The sequence below is a fragment of the Dermochelys coriacea genome, chromosome 2, assembly GCF_009764565.3.
Source record: "Dermochelys coriacea isolate rDerCor1 chromosome 2, rDerCor1.pri.v4, whole genome shotgun sequence".
NCBI classification, from domain to species: domain Eukaryota; kingdom Metazoa; phylum Chordata; order Testudines; family Dermochelyidae; genus Dermochelys; species Dermochelys coriacea.
The window spans coordinates 205,065,359-205,085,124 of record NC_050069.1 but is presented as its reverse complement, the minus strand read 5'-3'; the positions used below and the strand labels follow the sequence as shown (position 1 = coordinate 205,085,124).

General features: G+C 41.7%; 1 protein-coding gene across 4 annotated transcripts in view; it reads right to left on the bottom strand.

Annotated features, from left to right (window-relative positions):
• Positions 1 to 19,168, bottom strand: part of DAZL (deleted in azoospermia like) — a 37,835-nt gene extending 18,667 nt beyond the window's left edge. For 2 of the 4 annotated variants that reach the window (XM_038391299.2, XM_043509093.1), the window contains exons 1-7: positions 19,053 to 19,168; positions 7,531 to 7,674; positions 7,082 to 7,173; positions 6,059 to 6,110; positions 5,268 to 5,334; positions 4,713 to 4,849; positions 1,701 to 1,778 (exon numbers count right to left, since the gene is read on the bottom strand). In XM_038391299.2, the coding sequence (XP_038247227.1) occupies positions 1,701 to 1,778; positions 4,713 to 4,849; positions 5,268 to 5,334; positions 6,059 to 6,110; positions 7,082 to 7,173; positions 7,531 to 7,674; positions 19,053 to 19,055 (573 nt within the window). In that variant the 5' untranslated portion in view covers positions 19,056 to 19,168. The remainder of the gene's footprint in view (positions 1 to 1,700; positions 1,779 to 4,712; positions 4,850 to 5,267; positions 5,335 to 6,058; positions 6,111 to 7,081; positions 7,174 to 7,530; positions 7,675 to 19,052) is intronic. The other 2 variants (XM_043509095.1, XM_043509094.1) reach the window with 1 other exon arrangement.
• Positions 19,169 to 19,766: the final 598 nt, after the last annotated feature.

Here is a 19,766-nt window from a genome sequence, read left to right as displayed (position 1 = left end):
TCGTGCTGTTAATAGAACATTTATTTAAAGATTTTTGGATGTATTCTACATTTTCAAATCTACTGATTTCAATTACAACAGAATACAGAGTACAGTGCTCACTTTATATTACACTGTAAAAATTTATATTTGCACTGTAAAAAATATTTTTCAATTCACTCAAGTACTGTAGTTCAATCTCATCATCATGGAAGTTGAACTTACAAATGTAGAATTATATTAAAAAATAACTGTACTCAAAAATAAAAATGTAAAACAAAGTCTACACATCCAGTCAGTCCTATTTGTTAAGCCAATTGCTCAAACAAGTTTGTTTACATTTGCAGGAGACAATGCTGCCTGCTTCTTGTTTACATCATCTGAAAGTGAGAACAGGTGTTTGCATGGCACTGTTGCAGCTGGCATCACAAGATATTTACATGCCAGATGTGCTAAAGATTCATATGTCCCTTCATGCTTCAACCACCATTCTAAAGGACATGCGTCTATGCTGATGGATTCTGCTTGATAATGATCCAAAGCAGTGTGGATTGACGCATGTTCATTTTCATCATCATGAGTCAGATGCCATCAGTAGAAGGTTGATTTTATTTTTGGTGGTGGTTTGGGTCCTGTAGTTTCCACATCAGAATGGCATGTCTGTTAAGACTTCTGAAAGCATGCTCCACACCTCACCCCTTTCAGATTTTGGAAGGCACTTCAGATTCTTAAACCTTGGTTGTGTGCTGTAGCTATCTTTAGAAATCTCAAATTGGTAGCTTTTCTGTTTTTTCAAGTCTGCAGTAAAAGTGTTCTTAATGAACATGTGCTGGGTCATCATCCAAGACTGCTATAACATTAAATAGATGGCAGAATGAGGGTAAAACAGAGCAGGAGACATACAATTCTCCCCCCATGGAGTTCAGTCACAACTGTAATTAATGCATTATTTTTTAAATGAGCATCAGCAGCATGGAAGCATGTCCTCTGGAATGGTTTCCAAAGCATGAAGAGGCATATGAATGTTTAGCGTATCTGGCATGTAAATAATTGCAACACCAGCTGCAAAAGAGCCTTGCAAACACCTGCTCTCACTTTCAGGTGACACTGTAAACAAGAAGTGGGCAGCATTATCTCCTGTACATGTAAACCAACTTGTTCAGCCAATTCAAGACACACAAGATAAGGAATGACTGGACTTTTAGGCTGTACAGTTTTAGATTGTTTTGAGTGCAGTTATGTAACAAATAAAATAAATAAAATCAATCTACATTTGTAAATTGCACTTTCATGGCACAGATTACACTGCAGTACTTGTATGAGGTGATAAGCAAAAGAAAAGTATTTCAATTTTTTTTACGGTGCAAATGTTTGTAATGAAAAATATAGAGTGAGCACGGTACACTTTGTATTCTGTGTTCTAACTGAAATCAATATATTTGAAAAACGTAGGAAAACCATAACAATACACATTCAATTGGTAGTTATTAACAGTGCTATTATAACGGCAATTAATAATGTTTTTAAAAAGTTAATCAGTGAGTTAACTGATTACTCAACAGCCCTAAAACAAAGAATTTATCATGGCAATTGGAGAAAAAAAAAGTTTTGGTAGGGGGTGGGACCAACAAATGGAGGTCCAACATTTAGACATCAGAACGTTTAGATATTCTGATTAATGATTTTTTTTAATCAATGAAGGCATTTTAAAAAATATGTACCTGATAGTTGTAGGCAGGCTGATAGCCTACAGGAACTTGCTGTTGTATCAGTACAGCTTGCGACCCATAAGGGTATGCCTGCGGGGGGGGAAAAATGTTTTGCATTTCATAGGTTAAAGAGATTAGGTAAAGTACATCTACACAGCAGCCAGTGTGTAATTTCCAGCTCTGGTAAACCTACCAGCACCAGCTGATTGAGATAGCACACTAAAAATAGCAATATAGCCACAGCTACATGGACAGCGGCATAGGCTAGCTGCCCAAATAAACTGCAGGGAGTCAGGTATACTCAAAAAAGAAAAGGAGTACTTGTGGCACCTTAGAGACTAACAAATTTGAGCATAAGATTTCGTGAGCTACAGCTCACTTCATCAGATGCATACGATGAAGTGAGCTGTAGCTCACGAAATCTTATGCTCAAATAAATTTGTTAGTCTCTAAGATGCCACAAGTACTCCTTTTCTTTTTTGCAAATACAGACTAACACGACTGCTACTCTGAAAGCTGTTATTATGCAAGGTATACTCAGGGTGGCTAGACCACGTAGTCAAAGCTACATGCTTTTTTAGCACAGAAGCTTGATGACAGCTAGCATGGGTATGTGTATGAAAGCCAGCAGTTATACCTCTGACTGCAGTGTCGACACACCCTAAGTGTTTAAGACCTTTTTTCAAAAGGGAACTTAAGGACTTGTCTACACAACTACCTATAGAGTGGCAATTTGTAGGTGTGAATTTACAGTACACCAACCTGCTGTACAGCAACATCCTGTGTAGCCACTGTTTATCATATCCCACCAAGCTGCACTCTGCAGCTTTCACTGCATTGGAGTAGTTTCCATACACTACTTCCCTACTGTAGACCCAAACCTTGGCTTGCCACCGAGTAAGTCAGTCTCACTGAGCCCCAAATGGGACTTTTAACATACACCGACTAACAGAACTTTCTTTAGGTCTGATCTATAAAATACTGAATTTGCAGCAAGCTGGCATGTAAATCTAGCTCACATTAGCCTTTTATGCACTAAACATTTGTATAGGAATGGAAGTAGTCGCTTCTAACAATGAATTTTTTATTTTAACCAGATTCTGAGTTTAGGCAAAGTAAACAACTCACTTCCAATAGTTTAACATCAATAGAAGTCTGAAGTAGATTGTTCTCTCAGAGGACATGCAAGGTTTCATGCAGTGGAGTTAGAATCAAATATCTACCATCCCCAAAAAGTGTTACACTACTTGATTTCTTAAAATCCTTCCCCTACTTTCTTTAAACTAAAGTTTTATCTCGAACAGCAGTTCATACTGTGGGTCAGGAGACCAAAGTGGATCACAACCCTGTTTTAATGGGGTCACCAGGGCTGGCATTAGACTTGCTGGGGCTGAAGTCAAAGCCAGAGCCTGAGCCCTGCTGTCTAGGACCAAAGCCCAAGGGCTTCAGCCCTGGGTGGCAGGGCTCAGATTACAAGCCCACTGTCCAAGGCAGTGGGGCTTAGTCTTCAGCTTTGAGCCTCCCCCCTCCAGGGCTCAGGCTTCAGTCCCACTCCTAGGATCATAAGTAATTTTTGTTGTCAGAAGGGGATCATAATGCAATGAAGTTTGAGAACCCCTGGTCTAGAGTTGTTTAAAGAGGACTTGCAACTGGAAAATTGAGGTAAGATTTTTACAGAGTTCATTTTTGGTTTGTTACAGCTCTTGTTTGATGCTAAATGGAAAAGCCCTTCCAGTGTCTACTTAAACTATTTTAGCACATGAGGAATTAGAATCATTCCCATCCCCCAAATTTTTCTTCCTTCAGATTTTAGGGCCAGAGCACATTTACCAAGTATTTTACTTTTAGTAAGTTATTTTCTTAAGTCATCATGGGTTGCATGCCTTCTTAAGGAAAAAAAGTAGCCAAATCCAAGCAAGTTTACAATAAATATCAGATTTGGTCATATTTACTAGGCAATGGGGTTTGGGGGAGTTCAGAAGAAAGGCTATAAGGGGGATCCTCCCAATGTGGTGTTGGGAGGGTACAAAGCATGACGACAACTTAGGAGATTACTGCATAGATATGTATGAGCACGCATTCCATTTCCCTTCATTATTTGTATAAAGATATCACTTAAATGGTGATACTGGTCATGCCCACAATAATGGTACATCTTACAGAAGTAAGTGCAATATTTGTGTTTTATACAAAGGTACTGTACAAATCCAGAAGCAAGCAAACAGTTTTCCCTGGAGAAAGTGTTGACAGAGCCAGCTTTGCTGTTCCATACCCTGTTAATAAAAGGGATGCTGTACACTAGTCCTTTAACTTACTCTCAAGCAAAATCAAAAAGATCTTTCAAATAAATTTCTCTGCTCAAGTGTTATGTAAAGAATTGTGTGCTTTGGGAGCAACCTCCAGATTACAAGATCTTTTATAAGATGGTTACTTCCTCCTATTCCCTTTTCTTGCTCCATTCTGTAGCATTACTAGGCTGAAGATTTCTGCTTTGCCAGAAGAAGGGAAATGGGTAACCGGGGATGGACCACTTCATGATTACCTGTTCCGTCCATTCCCTCTGAAGCACCTGGCATTGGGCAGTCAGAAGACAGGATACTGGGCTAGATGGACCTTTGATCTGACCCAGTATGACCATTCTTACGGTTTAGCCTCATTTGAAATCAATCTCCCTAAATACAAAGTAAGCTTACACAGTACAGAGGTACTCTGTGGTATAGTAGGTTAGTAATTGGCCGCAGGTATCAAGATTCTATAAAGTGGAAGACTAATCTGAAAGACATATTGAGGCGGTACTTCTAAAGCAAGCAGAACTGTCAATTTAGAAGACAATTCTGTCCACACTTGGTTTATTTGCTATTGTTACAACTAGATTTTCATTTTTAGGGGTATGAATGTCAAAAATTGAAGTTCTTATAGTACATATTTCAGAGGCCATGCAAGTGGCTCTCAGAAGTGTTACATTCTAGTGCTTTGAAGAAAGCAGTTATGATCCAAGATCATACCATAAAGAAATAATCTTACCTGAACATACTGAGTTACTGGACTCATCATAGCTGGGGGAGGCATGTATGTTTCTGCATTTTGATTACTCCACACACTATGAAACTGTGGCACAGGAGGATTAAAACCCAGATGTCTGGGTTGCACATGGTAAGCACCTAGTTTAGAGACAAAGAAAAGAGGATCCAAAACTTTTTTTTTTTTTTTGGAGTTTTATCAGTAGTTTAGGGCCCCCCCCAAAAAAACCCCAGGTTTGTAGGAGTTCAGATACGTATGTTCCCATTATTATTAATAATAATTTAAATTAAAAAGTAGCACAGGATAATAGATCAGTTCAGCAATGTTTGCAGTTTACATGCTGGGGCATTATGATAGTACAAAATTAATCAGTTTGCTTTGTCCAAACTAAGTAAAAAAAGTTACCAGTCAATACTGAGACAATTACTTATATTTGACTTTAGCTGTAATACAAGATTGTAAATATCACAGAAAATAATGGACTTTAATATCTTACATGTTTCTCCTTATGAAAGGATGCTGCTTTGCAAGTTAAAGTTCCAGTCTAGATCTACTTACATAAATTCTGTTGTTTTCTAATTGCTGGGCCCAGTTTCAGTTTTTTACCATGGAAGTTTATTTGTGACTGGGGGAGGGAAAAAACAAACAAGTCACACACCACTTACTATACTTTCAGATTCAATGACAGGTCAATAACTATTTTTAAGTCAATCTAAAGGTACATCTACATTTACAGCAGCATGTAGAGTACAGAGACTGCATGCACAGCTAGCATGGGTATAAACAGCAGTGTGAACAGTGAGGCACCACCTAGAAGAGTAGAGTGCCCTACACACCTGAAAGTCCAGGGTATATAACCTACTTTGCTCTCTACCTGCTCAAGCACACTGCTAGAGCCTTTTTTCCACAGCTGTCATACTACAATTCTGTTGTACTCTGTCATTTCTATCAGTTGATAGTGCAATTTTTACATAACTTGGTCAGTGTATCTTGCCCTTAACTACCCAAGTGTGCTTTGAATGGCAGCTAGGAGTGGAAAGAATGGACTTTGAATGGACACCTCCAAGCAATAAAACTAAAAATGTTTTAGTCTTATTTTTGGCTAAATAAGTTGCATAAAAAAAACCTACTTCAAGAGCATGGGACATTTTAGAAAGATTGTAATCAGCTGTTTTGAACTCTGTCTTAATTTTTGCCTCTTCCTAATCACTTAATCTATTCTAGGTGCTCATAAAACCTTTAGACAACTCAATTTTCTTATTACCCCCATACACCAACCACCACACTACATTCTTCATTATAGAATACGGATATGAATATGAGCATCCTCAAATAGCTAAGTAACTTACTTCCACTATTTTCTGAACATCCACATTGTCCAAAAAGGATACAAATCCATATCTGCAAAAGGAAAAAAGTTCAATGTGACTATTGCACAACCTACAAGCCTGTTCTGATCAAGACTCAATAGCATAAACTGGGTTACTGTATGCCAAAAGATAGTCAAGTCCAAGTCAATATCATTCCACTGGATTCTGTGAACCAAAAACTGATGAAAAGGTGTATATATGACAAGGTGTCAATTAGCATCCAGGTAGAGATTTCATTCTCATTTCAGACTGGGTGTGACTGGTGCAACTCACTTCACCTCCATCTTGGTTTCCCCAATATGGGAAACCGGGATAGTATTTGGTCCCATCACAGAGTTGATATGAGACTTAGAGCAACAAGAGTTTATTACATTAAGCATGGACAAAACAGTAGTTTTAAAATCAAAATTAGTCTTCTGTCTAGCACATTACCAATAACCAAGACTTCCAGCTATCCAGGGTGGATCACATCTTGCAGTGGGAAGGCTGGGGCACCAGGTATAGAGGAGTGACAGAAGAGTTCTTTCCAGCTCCAAAAGCTCACGCCTAGGAAGTGGATCCATGATTCTTTTGGGTGAACAGTAATGTAAGCAGCTGGGCTAAAAAGATAAGAATTTCATCCCATCCCATCTCATCCCATCCCATCCAAAACTGGCTGCATTTGGCAGACAAGGCAAGTTTTAAGTTTTGCTTCCACCAATTCAGCAATTATATGCCCCCTGAAAAGCAAGATTTATTAAGTCAGCTAAACATACCGTATTATTCTTTACAAAATCAGCTATACTTAAACTGAGTCTATATGAGCCCACTGGTTAGTTGTAATTCACCACTTCTGGAAGTAGTGATGCATACAGGGCTCAAGCATTTTAATAGCGTGTTGTAGGGTTGTGTTAGTCCAACTGTCCATGTGTTGCTGCCTCCTCTGGTGATTTATGGTTACCAACTTCACTATGTTAGAAAAGGCTTTAATGACCCAAGACAAATCATTCATGTTCTACTTACCCTTTGGAAACACCAGTTCTATCAGTGATTATCTTCACTTCTTTCACTGTACCATATCGTGCAAAGAAGCTTCTAATTTCTGTTTCATCCATCTAAGGAACAGAATTTGTTTAGCTTAAAAAAAAAATACATTATTCACTGGCCACCAAAAGAAAGCCTTGAGCGCAAGTTTGCAAAAAGGAGTTAACTGTTTGAAGTGGATTTACAGAAGCAGGAGCCACTTTCAAACCCACCCACCGCTACTGCACAATTCAGTGCTGCTCACCTAGTTAAGGGATAAAACTGGAAAACTCAGATCTCCCATAGCAGTGCAATACCATAAAACTGGTAGATGCCATGGAATCAGATAATTCCTGCAAGAAGTAAAAATCCGTTTTCTGCTCTCCACTCCCCAAAACGAACAGTCCAATCACTACAAAATATATGTGAAAGTTAAGACATTTAAATACCCTTATATCAATTCCACCAACGAAGACTGTGTTCGGCATGATTTTTCCTTCTGGTAAAACATATCCTTGACTGGTTGTTGACGACAACTGGGTGTTCTCCTCCCTGGAGATGCTTGCACATTGGGACTCTGGATTTGCTGTAGACTGCAAATTCGATAAACTATTTATACACTACATTTTAGGATACTAAAACTTCAAAATGTTCCCATGGATAAAATACTTTCCATTTCCAGTTTACTCTATTTGCAACAGAAATGCCTCAAATAATTTTCAAAAAAAACATGTTCTGAATTAATTTCGCTTCATGGACTGGTTTTTCAGTATTTATTCTTTTTACCTAGCACTAAGCTGCATTTAGAATAATTAAACATGTTTAGTTAAAGCTGCTTTTCCTCAAAGCTCCATGGTCACTTTAAACCTATACTACTAAAATCTACAATGAAACTGTTGAAAAATGCACTTCAATATCTATCAAATGGGATTTAAGACAGAGTTAGCAGACATAGAAGACTGCCAGATCTGCTTGCAGAGTTCCAGAATTCCACATTATCCTACCTCAAAAAAAAAATCCTTAAACAAGTAATTAATGCAGCGCTCATATATGAGCAATCCCAGAACAAAACTCAGCAGCTACACATGGAAGAAATTTATCTTTAAAAAAAAAAAAAAAGTTATAGCCACTCCAACTAGCTCTTAATATGATCACATTACTGCGATCCCCTTTGAAGGGGAGATTTTGTACTCTGTCACAATTTAAAGTTATATCAAATCAGAGGTCTATCAAGATCTGCAACTTTGTCTTAAACAGTCTGAATAGTTTGAGATTAAGTGACTTTTACAAATCACTTACATTTGTAATAGGGTATACACATAGGCCACCATGTTCCCCCCCCCCCCAGCCCCGCAATTAAACAGAAAGAAACACATACAAAGAACAATCTTAAGTCAAGCACTCAGAAGTTAAATAGAAGAATTAAGGCTGTCTAGGCAACTTTAATTGCATGCATTTATGTTTATACATTATGATACAGTCTTTAATTACATGATCATACTATTTTTCCACAGGACCCCAGTTTCACTTAGCACACAGAATGGATGGTACTCAATGAATGAGCAGCTATCCAGTATTTTGTTCAAAGAGCATATAGCCATAAGTGGTCCCTTGTTTTTACTGCACACCATTCAAACCACACACTCTGAAGAATGGATTATTAGTTTCCATAGCTTTTCTATGGCATGCAACACTAGTATCAGAGCTTCACAAATGTGAATCTATTTATATTCACAACATCCACATGAGGTGAGATGGTATTATAAGAGCTGTACAAAGATTTTCAACAAATTAAAAATGCATTTTTGATGAATTTGCTGAGTACTAAAACTATTTACCAATTTAACTCTAATTTTTGAATAGTTTCAACTAAAAAAAAAAAAAAAAAAAAAAACACACCCTGATTTTCTCCTAAAGAAGTGTTGATTCAACTCAATATTTTTGTTTAGAAAATTGTCCATTTAAATCAAGTCAAAAATATTTCAAAATTGTTTTCTGGTTTTTCATTTTGGCAAGAAATAAAGTTTTAAACCAAAACAAATGGATTATTTACGTTCTCCGACTACGCTAAACTAAATTATTTAGTCAGATCTAATTATCCTCATTTTAGCCATAGAGAAAATGGAATCACAATGAAGGTCAAAAGCATCCACTGAGTTTGGGTGCCTCAGGCCCCATTTTTCCAATAAAATTTAATACATAGCACGTCTTATGTTCAAAGCACAGCTACCACAGACTTCAGCTACAGTTCAGTGATCAGCACTTTTGCAAATTACACCCCACAGTTGCAAGCTGAGCACGCAAAAAAATTTGAGTGTAGTTAGTGACCAAACTTTTAACATGTGGTTTAAGTAACTTGCCTAGCATGACACAGAACACCCGTGCGGCAGAGGCAGGTTAGAATCGTTGCGCAAAGTAGCTTTCAATTGCCTTAACTATGAGACCATTTTTCCTTCATCCAATCTCCTGCTTCATTTACTACACACTTTTGGCCCACTGACCTTCACTCCCATCGTTTCTTGTTCCCTGCAACTTGTGGTCTGGGTTCACTGGCCTGCCTCTCCCTTCAGTCGATGGAGAAGGCCTTTAGTTCTGGGCACGGTTAGGTCTACCATCTCCCAGAACCACAGGTACACAGTTTTGGCCCTTTGACCTTCACGCCCTTCCCTGTTTTTTCCACATGTTACCCCCATTACTCACATATAGCCTAGGTCCAATGGCTCATCACCCTCAGCTGAGAGGGCAGGTCTAGCCCAGACTGTCTCACTATCCACAAGCAGGGCACACACTATTTCAGCTCTATGACCTTCACTCCTTCCCCCCCGCTTCTGTCCTCTCAGAGGAGGGGATGGGCCTTTAGTTTTGGGCAAGTCATCCCAGTATCTGCAGTAGGTACATGCACCCTCAATATCTACAACAAATGGGGGGGCTTCCTTCTATTCACAATCCTGATTCATTCTCAGAGCAGGTCCATCCTGTGCACTGAATGAGGGAGGAGTCCTGGGGGTGAAAAAAAAGTAGTAAATGATCATGTAATCAAGGACAGTCACAATACAGATGCACAAGGCAGACAAATTAAGTTTGTCCAGCCAACCTTAATTCTGGCATTTCCTAACTTCTGAGTGTTTGACTTTTCAAACTTAATATTTTTAGTGCAGTTGTGTACAAGTGATTTCCTGGGTTGTTCTTTATTAAAAGAGAACACAAAGCTAACTGAAAAGCAGAAATCCATCAAGTGGCTCATGACACCCACACGAGTCATCTACAGGACTGGAACCTTTAGATCCAGACAGATCTCTGCCACTTGAGATACTGATAACAGTAGAGGATGTCATTCTCAATGTGGACCAACACTAGAGGGGACCTGACCCACACTTTGCCAATGGGTTTCAGACATTTGTCAAAAGCAGAACACAGACACGAGTCTTAGGTTCCACGCCAGGTTCTGGAGGGAAGCAGTCTCTTGCTGCTGTAGATCCTGCTTCCCCCTTTACCCCAACCAAGTGCTATCTATTCCACACAGACCCCTCTGCTTTTTCACCCCAACCGCCCTGCCTAGCCAGATCCAGGCTCCACCCCTCAGACTACCATTTGAGTTCCAAATCTTCATCCATCTCCAGCTTCTCACCCAAACCTATCCCAGTCAACAAGAGTCAAGGAAAAAAGCAGTATCCTCAACACTGAATTCTTAATGATGCAGTGACCAGTCACTTCCTGGGCAAATATCTTTAATTATTCCCGTAAGCCTCATCCCCCCACAAAGGGGTAAATTTAAAATCTGAGAGAGCACTAGCACAACTTCCAAGCCCTCAAAAAAGGAAGAAGTCTTGACTGGTTGAGCCTTTTGTACAAACAGAATAGTTATTAGAAATAGGTAGCAACACAGAAAGAATTAGTGCCAGAACCAAGTTGTAGTGTGTCATCTGCAAAAAAGTCAGTGTATCTATCTAATGGTCCCATGAATGCAGTCCCTTAAACATTTTCAATAAAGGTAAGCATTTGTAGATTGAAAGGACATTTGTCCCATGGCATTTTTACTCAGATTTTTGCATCCCAAGGAACAAATATTGCTATATCAAGAAAATTGAATACAATGCAATCGTTGTGCATGAATTAAGACAATTTATAGAATGCTATATACATAGCTTCCCATAAGACTGCTACAGCAAGACTAGCTATTTCACTGGATATACCTATAGGATCTTTTTGTGCCTGGCTATTAACTATCTCAAGTTTCTCTAAGCAAACTTATAGAATAGTACTCAAATTTAGTGGAAAAGTCAGTAGTGGAGTTTTGTTAGCTTTTCTACTCTACTTGCAAAGCTCCCCAAACCCTTTTAGGCTAGAGCAATCCTTTAAACATCCAGATACAACTACTAAATGCAATTACTTTTGCATTCTTTAAAAGGATTAACTTTTCATATTTGGGATACCTAGCAGACATGAGGTAGTTGTATGGAAACTCATCAGTTTAGATACATTTCTAGTATAGTTTGACCCAGTGTAGCTATCAAATGCTAAAGTAGAGACCAGCAACCCCAGCTTGTTTCCTGCAGGTCCCTGCCATTAATTTCATATGCACAGGAATGAAGTGCTACTGTACATGATGAAGTATTTCTCCTCAGTGGTATTACACACAAAGGACTGAGCACTCCTCTTTCATCTCTTTTCATAAGAGAAACTTCCTTGATTCTTCAAGGTACACATCTGATTTACAGACAAGGAAGCTGGTGTAGGTAGATCTTCCTTCTCTTCTTCCCCCTGCCCCCGTTATTCTTCTGTGTTTTTCTTTCAAGCCATTTGTCCCTCTACAACAGCCTTCTGCTATAATTGGAGAGAGGAGCTAGACATCCCTTATGGTTTTCCTGCTGTGATTTATGTCCAACCTCAAAACTACACAGCTACAGAAACAGGACTGAAATGAGACTATAAAAAATACTTTTCTGGATTGTCAAAAGGAGTTTTCAACTGGGGGGGGGGGGGGGAGAGAGACAGCAGGGAAAGAAAAGTATGCCAAGCATCTATAGGAAAAGCAGCAAAAAGGCAAGTGAAGCCTCAGTGCTGTGGTAAATATTTTATATGTTACTTCCTTTATTTTGTTCTATTTTTCTGGAAGATGAGTTCCAAACATTTGAAGGAACAGGATCAAAGTAATACTCAATGTAGCATCAAAGTTGTATGAGAGATCTTCAACAGGATCCAGAGTGTGAAGGAACACACCAGCCTGCCATGACAACTCTCCTATATAAAAGGTATCACAAGGTTCTGTTCTGTCAGTCTTCCTGATGCCTGTGATCTGGGGGCAATACTGAGATTTAGACTGTATTGCCATCAGGATGCAGAAGATAACACCTAGCTCTTGGCAGACTTAGTTCTTACTGGACCTGGGTGACTCAAAATCTGTTTAAGCCAACGTCTAACCAAATCAGGACTCAAACCAGAAGATGCCAGTGGCTGAGAAGAAAAAAAAAAACAGTGTAATTATCTCCAGTTATCGGTCCCCTCTCAGATGGTGTTTGCCCACTTTCTCCTAGCAAGTACACAATTGGGGGAGGGGGGCGGTGTCTTGTCGTCTCTTGGCTGTGTTTTGAAGATAAGGAAGCAGTGAAGTCAAATAAAATACCTGAGCTGCTAATTTGAAGGGGCAGGGAGTGATCAGAGAAGAGGCCTTTACTCTGAAAGTCAATCTCCATGCCGAGTCTGAAAAAATAAGTTTGACTTTCTAGGCACACAAGATCTATACCTAAATAGATGGCTTTACAGAGGGGGATACTATCAAGGGAATGAAGCTATCATTGCAGCTGCCTAGAGGAACCTTCTCTTCCTCTTTCCTGCCAAGCTTCAGAGCCTCCTCACTGTTGCAAAGGGAGTCCGTTACACTATTCTTCCACAGCCTTTTGAGTGTGTCCCGCATCTGCCACAGCTCCTGGCTTTGTAAGCACAGTGAAAAACTGCCATTTTTGCTAGTTCCTACAAGATTCTGAACTGCAACTCAAAGTACCCAGAGTCTACTAAATTCCACATTGTTACTGCTGCTTGACAATACCATGAGCAGCAGCAGAGGCACTGGAGCCATTTTTCTTTGATCTCAGGAAGACCACATCATATCACTTTACATTCAGAAGGTTAACTTGAACCATAAGGCTAAAAAACGTAATCCATTTAGTTCAAGGTAACTTTACAAAGTGTAATTTGACTTAGAACAGATGTTTACATCTTTCCCTGCTTTTTTTATTTTCATTGTTCTTCTGTGAAGTATTTTACAGTATTTTTTCTAAATACTGCACTAGCCATTATACATGAATTCAGTGGATATTGGGGTACTTCTCAAGTGGCTGAAAGCATTTTCAGCCGCTAGCCCCTCAATGAATCAGTTGTCTACTAACAGCCTATTATATACATCTTTCAGTGACTTATGTTGCTATACTTTATAGACACTTTTCCACCTGTTTAGACGAACTAGTTTGGAGCCACCAACAGGTTTTTGATTTGTCAAGTGGATCTTGAAGGAGAGAGAAATTAAACAAGTTTCATTGCTAACAATTTCTTAAATCCAGCTACAAAATGATCTGCAAGGGAAGATGAAGTTACACTTTGTGCCATTTCTCCTTTTGATGCATAAAAACGCAACCTTAGTTTATTTCAGGAAGTTTAAGCTTTGTGTCAGGAGCATGTTCCTATGACTTTTCCTGGTTTTGCTGGAAGACTCGAATGTGAATTTTGAGTTTCTTGCACCTTAAGGTTCAGAGTTCTGGATCTAGACATATCCACTCTCCCAGATGTTTATCAGGTACTGGGATGAAAAAGGTTAATGGCACATATTTAAACAATCCAATTAAAAATCTTAAATTCTTAACTGCTCAGCTGTTACTCCTGTAATTGTCCTAGTTCTCCAATTATCCACGAGTTCCTGAATAGACCAAATCAATTTTTTAGTGTTGAGACAAGTTGAAGAAAAGTAGCAAAGAATGGGTACGTGCCTTTTCCCCCCCCCCTTGCTATGTCACCTTTCAAAGTCTGTAATGTCAGTGCATTTCAGACATATTCCAGTTCAAATTGTCCAAGATGGGCAGTCTTTCCTCCTGACAATTGGCCTAAACTTTTCATTGTCCCCATCCCAAACGGGAATCTATTTAAATGCAAGCATGTAGACTGTTGGCCCTTATTCCAGCCACTATGATTTAGGTAACAAGGCATTAGCAAAAGGGTTTTGCCTTAAGTCCTAGATGAGGAAAAAGTAAGAAGTTACCATTTAAGCTCCCACAAGGAAAAGATTCTACAGCCTTTTACCATATATGCTGGCTGATCCTCAAGAGTCCTGTGTATTCCATAGCAACTGAATTTACATCTTGCTGGAGAATTGCACTCTAAAATGAGAGCTCAAGTTCAAGTCTCTTACTCTTAGGTTTCAGAGTAGCAGCCGTGTTAGTCTGTATTCGCAAAAAGAAAAGGAGGACTTGTGGCACCTTAGAGACTAACAAATTTATTAGATCATAAGCTTTCGTGAGCTACAGCTGCATCCGATGAAGTGAGCTGTAGCTCACGAAAGCTTATGCTCTAATAAATTTGTTAGTCTCTAAGGTGCCACAAGTACTCCTTTTCTTTTTTCTTACTCTTGTAGTTAGAAATAAAACCTCAAGGTTAACTGACTATACTCAAACATATTACTGCTTTAGTTAACAGAGCTATTGTTGCAGGCTGTCTAAGTGTAGTGGGGTGACCTGCCTCATTCATCTGAACCTGGGGCCTCTGAAATCAGTTTCCAAAATGCCCAGGAATTCTACATTTATGTCACACCATTTGCTGTTATAATGTCGGATGCATGGCTGCAGTACATTTTCTTCTTGCAGCTGCCACTTATTCTCCAGATTTCATGACAATGGGAAGTTAAACAGATTACAGTGTATGCTCTCTCTGTACTGTCAAACAGAGTCAGGCAGCAGGAAGTTGGGGAACTAGAACAGGAATCTAACTTGCAGCCAGGAAGCCAAGCGAACCAAGAGTGCAAGATGTCAAGTTGAGCTTCCTAGAGATCAGGATAGCAGTTAGGAGTAGCCAGCTTCAGCAGGTGACTGCAAGCTCCACCCTTCTCTATTATACAGGGGAATAGGAAGAGGTTTTGACCCAGGCTGGCTGGCCAATATCACAGGGGCCAAAAGTTAGGGAGTGCAGCCAGGCTGCCTAGAAAAGTTGGGGGGAGGGGGGAAGGGAAGGCAGGGGAAATCTTAAAAAAAATAGAGCAATAGTTGAAAGTACTGACATAAAAATCGATGGGCCTTAGATGTGTATACAGAAAGATGGCAGATGGGAATGGAGGACATTTCATGATAATCATAAATGAGAGTTGCCAAAGAATTTAGGTATTGTTGTTGCAGCACTAGGTCCCATTCTGCCTCTGAACAGGCAGGGCCTCTGTTATACCCTACAATATTTATAATAAAAGCAGAGTTGATATTTATGAAAAGCAATGCAGAAGAAAGAACAAACCTAACCAACAGTTCTGTTGGATCCTCACTAGAGCTTCAATTAGCCCACCCCAGAGCAATATGCCTATGCCTTTTTTCTCCTAGACAGGCAGTTTGTCCTACTTTTCTCCACCCCTTCCACACCCTGCTCAGAATATAAAGAGATGTAATGTCTACTCACACTCCTGGTATTGCAACCACATGTGCAGCATTTCTACATACAGGAGTTGAAGTTATCATGACAGCACATTACCTGAAAGGGAAAAGGAACATGGCTCCCTATAACTGGGATAGTATAGTTTACACATCAAGCAGCAGGTGGAGCTATTAGCCAAGTACTGTACATGCTTTTTGCAAACTAGTAGATATCCTAGCCAACTTTTTCAGGACTTGGGTCTTACAGCTGACAGCTAGGAGTATTTCTGTGTTTTATGTACGTCAGTTGTTCTCAAAGTGTGGGGGCATGTCCCCTGGGGGAATGGAGGAACATCCCGATTGAGCAGACGGATCACCATGTTTCCAGCCCCACACTGCTCCCAGACCACCTGCACCTCCAACCCTGTCAGCCCCCAGTCCTGCTCCACCTCCAGACCCAGCTCCACCCTCACTCCTTGTCTGCCCCCAGAACAGTTCTGTCCTCACTCCTCCTCTGCCTGTAGCCCCAGCTCTTCCCCCATCCCCAGTTCCACTCCCACCTCTGCCTTCAACCCAACAGAAGCAGATGCCATCATTGATAAGGGGGTGGGGCACAACTGGAAAAGTCTGAGCACCACTGATGTAGACCAATACAATTATTTATTTATAATTAATTCAACCTCTATTTTTATCTATTCTTATAAAGAGGCTGGAAGCATGCAAAGATTCTCTAGCAAAATAGTTTTGGAACGAACACCCAAGGTGAAAAAAGCTGTTTGTTCCAGTGTTAACTGCTTTGCTTTTGAATTGAATTTAAATGATAAATGAGCCTGGTAATACAAGATATCTTACATGAGGGGAAAGTGTACCTTACATCAGTGGTGCCCAAACATTTCCTGTCATATCACACACCCCCCTTACCAGTAATGGAATCTGCCTACGGCCCCCCTCCATTATTGCAGTTGGCTCAGCACAGGAGCTTGGGCTGAAGACAAAGCTGGCCTGTGAGTGGAGCAGAACTGCAGCTGGGGCCACAGCAGAGCTATGGCTGGGGCCAGAGCTGCAGGGAGCATAGTGGGGGTGCTCTCTCTCCATCCTCCAGTGGACGCTGGCCCTTGCTCCACCGCACCCCCCCCCTTGGGGACCACTGGCTTAGATTTATAAAACCAATACTTAACAGAACGTGTACAGACTGAAAGTTGATATACAATCAAGTTGCTAATATGACAGGAAGTGGCTTTTGGATTGTGTGTGTTTAGGACCTCATTACAGCAACTATGAAATATAGCAGTGTCACGCTGCCATAAATGAAAGAATGTGAAGAGTGAAGAGCAAAACTCCATTTCAATATGAAAAGCAAGTCACTAAAAACACTTGCTATTTTACAAAAAAAAAAAAAAAAAAAAATAAACAACCAGCTTTGAGAACACAAAAGGTCAATGTGACACCATTTGAAATATTTTAAAGCCAATTTATAAGACCTATCCATACACACCTGCAGCAAAGGCAGTTTTTATATATTTGTACAGAGCATAGCACATGTTGAGAGTTACAATACAACAACCGCTACCTTTCAACTGAGATTTTTGATTTCTAGTATCTTCAAATTGTTTTACCAGTTTAGTCTTATTGTTTGCATCACATCAAGCTTAATGCAGAACACCCCCACACCCACCCCCCCAGACAACAGCATAATTCACTGAAAGATGTGCAAACAGCATCAAGTATTTTCTTGAAAAAAATTCTCCATTCTTATTTAGTAAATAATTAACTATATGTGGGAGCCAAATATGTTCTAGTACACCCTGAAAATAAGAACTCACAAGAAGAAGGTACACTCTGACTTTTAAAAAAGTTTGACAGAGGAAAAAATGCATGCTTTAGTTACTAATACACCTCTACCCCGATATAACGCTGTCCTCTGAAGCAAAAAAAAAAAAAAACAAACCAACCTTACTGCATTATATCAAACTTGCTTTGATCCACCACAGCGCACAGCCCCACCCCTCCGGAGTGCTGCTTTACCACATTATATCTGAATTTGTGTTATATTGGGTTGCGTTATATGGGGGTAGAGGTGTACTTTCAACATGCACATCTGAGAACTGCAGTTGTTTGGCGTTTTTTTTGTTTTTTTTTTGTGTTTTTTTTTTTTTTAAAGAGCAGTTAGTAGCAATTCATCATATGAAATTGCTTTTGAAAAAATTCAAACCAACTTTAGTTCAGCTGAAATATGTAACTGTATAATGTACATGGATTAGAATTGCTTTGTTATGCATAACCTGGGCAAGTCTCCATAGTTGCCAGTAGAAGTTAACCTGCCCAGGGGGTGCCTGCATCTACTACTGCCAGTGGAGAACCTGCCATGAGGCCAATGGAAGCACGGGTTTCAAACAGTCTGCAAGATCTGACCCCATATGGGGCACTACACCCTACAGCCCACAAGAGAGAGGCAGGAGGGAAGAGGCTGTTTGACGCCTCTCCTGAAAGGGCTTCCCTACAGACAGGCTGATCTGAGCAAATCCCTCACCTCGCGCTGAAGCCTCCACCCCACGGAGGCATCAGAGCAGGGGAAATGCCGCCACAGGCCGGCTGCTCCCAGCCGCCAAGGCGAGGCGAGGCACCAGGGGAAGAAGCCCAACTCCCCCAAGCTTGCGGGGGGCTGCTCCGTCCGGCAGTGCCCCTAGGGAACGGGCCGGTAGGGCCCACCCCAGCGGGCCGGGGCGCGTCACTGGAGTCACACTCTAGTCCGCCCTGAGGGTGGAAATACCCGGGACCGCCCCCACCCCAGCCGGAGCCCGCCCGTTGTGAACCCGCGGCTGCAGCCATGTGGCGCAGTTAGCCGGCGCGGCGCGGCTCCGGGCAGGGGGCCGCAGGAGCGGGCGGGACAGGCCAGGCGTCGCCGCAAGCCGGGCTGCAACAAAATGGCGGCGGTTGCGGGGCATGGCCCAGTCTTCTCGCCGCCCTCCATGGCCTGAAGACCAGCCTCAGTGGCCGCGGCTTCCTGTCTCCCGCCTGCCCTCAGCAGAGCCGGCCCGCGGCGACCGCTCGCCCTCCAGCCCCGCCTCTTCCACCCCACATGGGCCTCAGCCCCCCCCCCCCCCACCTCAGTCACATCGAGCCCCAGGCCGCGGTGAGCCCTTCCCCACGGGCAGGCCAGCCAGCCCTGCATCCCGTGCCCAGCGACCCTAACCCACGACTGGACAGCGGCTTTGGACCCCTGCCTAACCGCTCCAGCCACATCCGCGGCCCCGCGATCCACGGCTTCGTCTCCCTCCCCCTCCCCCCCCGGACCTAGAGCCCGGCCTTTTTGCCCCCAAACCACCTCGCTAACCCCCCTGAGCACGTGCCCCGCCGCCAGCCCCACTCACCATCGTGCCCCACGCGCGGGACAGTGCCCGTGCACTGCTAAAAACAGAGGGGAAGCTAAACACTAACCCCACCGGCTGACTCCCTCCCTCCCTCCCGCCTACCCCCCTAAAAACAGCAGCTCCTCCGGCTGGGCCAGCCGCCTCTCTAAATAGTCAGTGAGGGGAAGGGGGCGGGGAGAGGCCACACCCAGCGGGGTCGCTGGACAGAGGGAGGCCGTCTTTGCTCGAAGCCTGGCTTCTTCTCGGTGTTCCCACCCGGCCTTTAATGGGGAACAGGATTGGGGTGGATTTTGCTGTAACCTCTCTGGAGTTGGGAAGGGTGTTGTACTGTGTGTCCTGTAGCTTCCCCCTGCCCGCCAGTGAAAAGGGTAACATTTTGCTGTGTAGCATAATCTCTTTTCATCAAATGGGAGGACTTTGCTCAGGATGTGTTAATTTTAACGCGGCACCCATCCTTTGAGAATCTTACTTGGTTTAATCGGCCCTCACTTAAGACATGGCCCTGGTTTCAGTTTGATTTCCTCATTTTAACAAAAAGAAAAGGGGGACTTAGAGACTAACAAATTTATTTGAGCATAAGCTTTCGTGAGCTACAGCTCACTGCATCGGATGCATTAGCTTATGCATCCAATGCAGTGGGCTGTAGCTCACGAAAGCTTATGCTCAAATAAATTTGTTAGTCTCTAAAGTGCCACAAGTCCTCCTTTTCTTTTT